The 2,858-nt window shown below is 48.5% G+C and overlaps 1 pseudogene across 1 annotated transcript; it reads right to left on the reverse strand.

The window, feature by feature from the left end:
- Nucleotides 1-807: 807 nt before the first annotated feature.
- Nucleotides 808-2,446, reverse strand: TEOVI_000055300:pseudogene (annotated as a pseudogene). The gene is given in 2 exon segments: nucleotides 808-1,932; nucleotides 1,934-2,446. Coding segments are annotated over 2 exon segments (1,638 nt in total).
- Nucleotides 2,447-2,858: the final 412 nt, after the last annotated feature.

A 2,858-nucleotide genomic window follows, 5' to 3' on the forward strand; every position in this document is an offset into this window, starting at 1 on the left:
AGAACAGACAGAAAGGTAAAAGGTAAAAGAAGAGCAGCACAACGTTCTATCCGAGTAACGCCAACTTGTACATTTATGTACCTCCCATTGGTATCACTCAACAGCGACCATCGCGCATGGAAAAGGGGAGAAAGTAGTGAAGGAATGAGAGAGATTTCTTTTTTTTAAAAAAAAAGGAAGGGGAAAAGAACGAACTGCTAGTAAAATACCCCGCAGTGTAGCAGCAACGAAATCAGATCTGAAACAAACTAAAAGAGGCATACGTGAAAAAGAAAAAGTAACTCGTTGCATAAACGAATCGTTCGTCCTGCTCCCCTCACCGCAATTTTTCTCGCAAAAAAAAAAAAGTTGAATCCCACGCGTATTTTTTTTTAATTGTATAACTCTATAAAGGTAGATACAGTTATAAATGGGTAGTTGCTTTCTTTTTCTCTTTTTTGCTTTCTCTTCCTCATCCTTCCCCACACACCACGTCCCTCTCCCCACATCTCCTGTTTTAAACTTGAATGAGCGACTACGGTGTTATCACATGAAACAAGCAGCTCCTCATTATTAACGATAGCGCTGACAGAAAATATTTAAAACGAACATGAGGCCGCTACTCCCTCAAGTTACAAAAAAAAAAATCAAAAACTCACCTTTAAATAGCGAGTTATAAAGACCCAGCCACCAAAGCATACGTGTGCACGCAAACCTGTGTGCAACAGACCCCCTCACTGACAGGATTTACCTGTTGAATGGTTCAAACCCACAGCCACCGATTTGCCATAGAATCTCAAAGTTTTCTCCATCTCTCCATTTTGCAAGCTAGCGGCGCTGGTTGGGCTGCTTCGCCTGCTGCTGTTGTGCGAAAAGCACTTGTGTGCCGGGAGGAAAACCTGTGGCACCCACAGTGTATGGTGCCGTACCATCCGCGGGGCGGTAAAACATCATCGGTTGCTGAGCCTGACTAGGCACAAAACCTGCAACATAATGGCCGGGCATGGCCGGCTGCGCGTAATACGGTGCTCCTTGAGCGCCACTCACAATTATTGGAACGGGTTGAGGGACGCCAGTTTGACGGTGCTGCGGCTGCGGTGGAGCTTGCACCAGTTTTTGCATTTGTTGTGGTGCAACCTTCTGAACGGGAACCCCCCACGGCATTTGGACAGGCTGTTGCTGCGGCCGTTGTTGCTGTGGGACATGTGCAGGTAGTTGGGTTGTCGACATTTGTGGCGGCGTCATATGGCCGGAAACCGAAAGTAACGGTGGGGCCCCTGTGACGGGTACAGCACTTCCTGGCATTTGAGACATGACCGCTGCCTGCGGCTGAGTCTGTGGGCGACCCAAACTTTGCTTCACCTGCATGAGTAACTGCTGCTCCAGGGCTGTTGCCTCAATAGGTTTACTTTCCACCTCCGGTTGCCTGCTCACCTTCTGCTCGCTAATGAGTCTCTGCTCCAAATCGTGAGCGTTCCACGTGCGGGGTTGGTTTGACGCCGATGTCTCGGTGGGTTGTGTAGCTGGCGCACGGGCACTCGTAGCAGCACCCGCTTCCACCGAAGGCGCTGCGGGTACCGAGTGCAAAACTGCTGGTTGCATCGATGGCTGTGTTGGCACCGCGCCCGCATGCTGGGTCGGTGCTGTCGACGGAACACCTAAGGACAGACTACCGGTCAAAAGTGAATTCATACCTACATTGGCGGAAGGATTCTTACGTTCAAGCGCCGCATCAACGCCGGTGGGCTTCGAAGCTTCCACATTGTTCCACACAACGTTACCGCTCGCTGGGACCATGGACGGCAAGGCCCACGGGTCTTTGACCTGATTCAAAGAGGCACTTGTCAGGGGTTCTGATATTGCCTGCACCAGAGGAGCAGAGGTAGGGTTTGTATCCTGGAAACCAGAGTTTGCCCCAGAGAAGAAGCGTGACTTGGCTACTTTCTTCCCCCCCCTCACCACTTGGTGCTATGCTAACCATCAACCGTTCTATCTCATCGTCAACCTCTGCCTTTACTTCAGTTCTGGAGGGGGAAGAGGGACCCCATTTGTTGGTGTCGTTTTTGCCCTCATCCTTTGAAGAGGCTGCAGCGTCACTCCTTTGCTTCTCCCTCTCCATGGTTTCCTGCAGTGCCTGCTTCTTAATGGCATTCCGCTCCAACTCATACTTGTACCCCTCTTCGAATGCTTCCTGATCCCTGCTTCCCCTCCAAGAACGGGATGGGGGAGCAAAGCGTTCGCTGTTTGTTGCCCGCTTCGATGCTGGCCCAAGCGCTCCATTTTTCGAGTCGGATGACTTTTGACCGGTGGCGTCGTGGCGGGTTCCATCCGGCGAAGAGGACTGCACGGGGCACTCCGTTTCGATTATGCTGAATTTCTGTAGTACCTCCTCGCTCAAGGTGAATTCTTCTGGTCTCGGTGCAAGTGAGAGAAGTTCAGGGCGAGTGTATCGAATTGTAGTTCTCATTGTCAACCCTACCTTGATTCGATCACTAGTTAGTTCTCTGTTAATTTCTTTTTTCTTTTTTTTTCCTTTTTTGGAGGGGCAATTCTTTTTCCTTTTTGTTTGCCTAAACCCGTTCCCCTATATCGCTATTCAGATACAATGTTATACCACTTCTCTGGGTTTATCACACTGCTATTATTAGTAACAGAAATAGGTTCTTCTTATTCCTTTCACCCGAAAAAGATAAATAATCAACCCAGAGGACGTCCCTGATCCTGTCGTGTGGGTCGCCGCTGATCCTACTTTTTTTTTCTTCTTTCACAAAAATTCCCCTTCACCTGATTTTTTTTAATATTTCACCTTTTTGTCGGTGATTGATTGTTTTTTTTTAATTTTTGTTGTCTTGTTGTTGTTGTTGTTGTTTTTTTTTTTT

Source organism: Trypanosoma equiperdum (assembly GCF_001457755.1).
Source record: "Trypanosoma equiperdum strain OVI genome assembly, contig: ctg_19, whole genome shotgun sequence".
Classification (NCBI taxonomy): domain Eukaryota; phylum Euglenozoa; class Kinetoplastea; order Trypanosomatida; family Trypanosomatidae; genus Trypanosoma; species Trypanosoma equiperdum.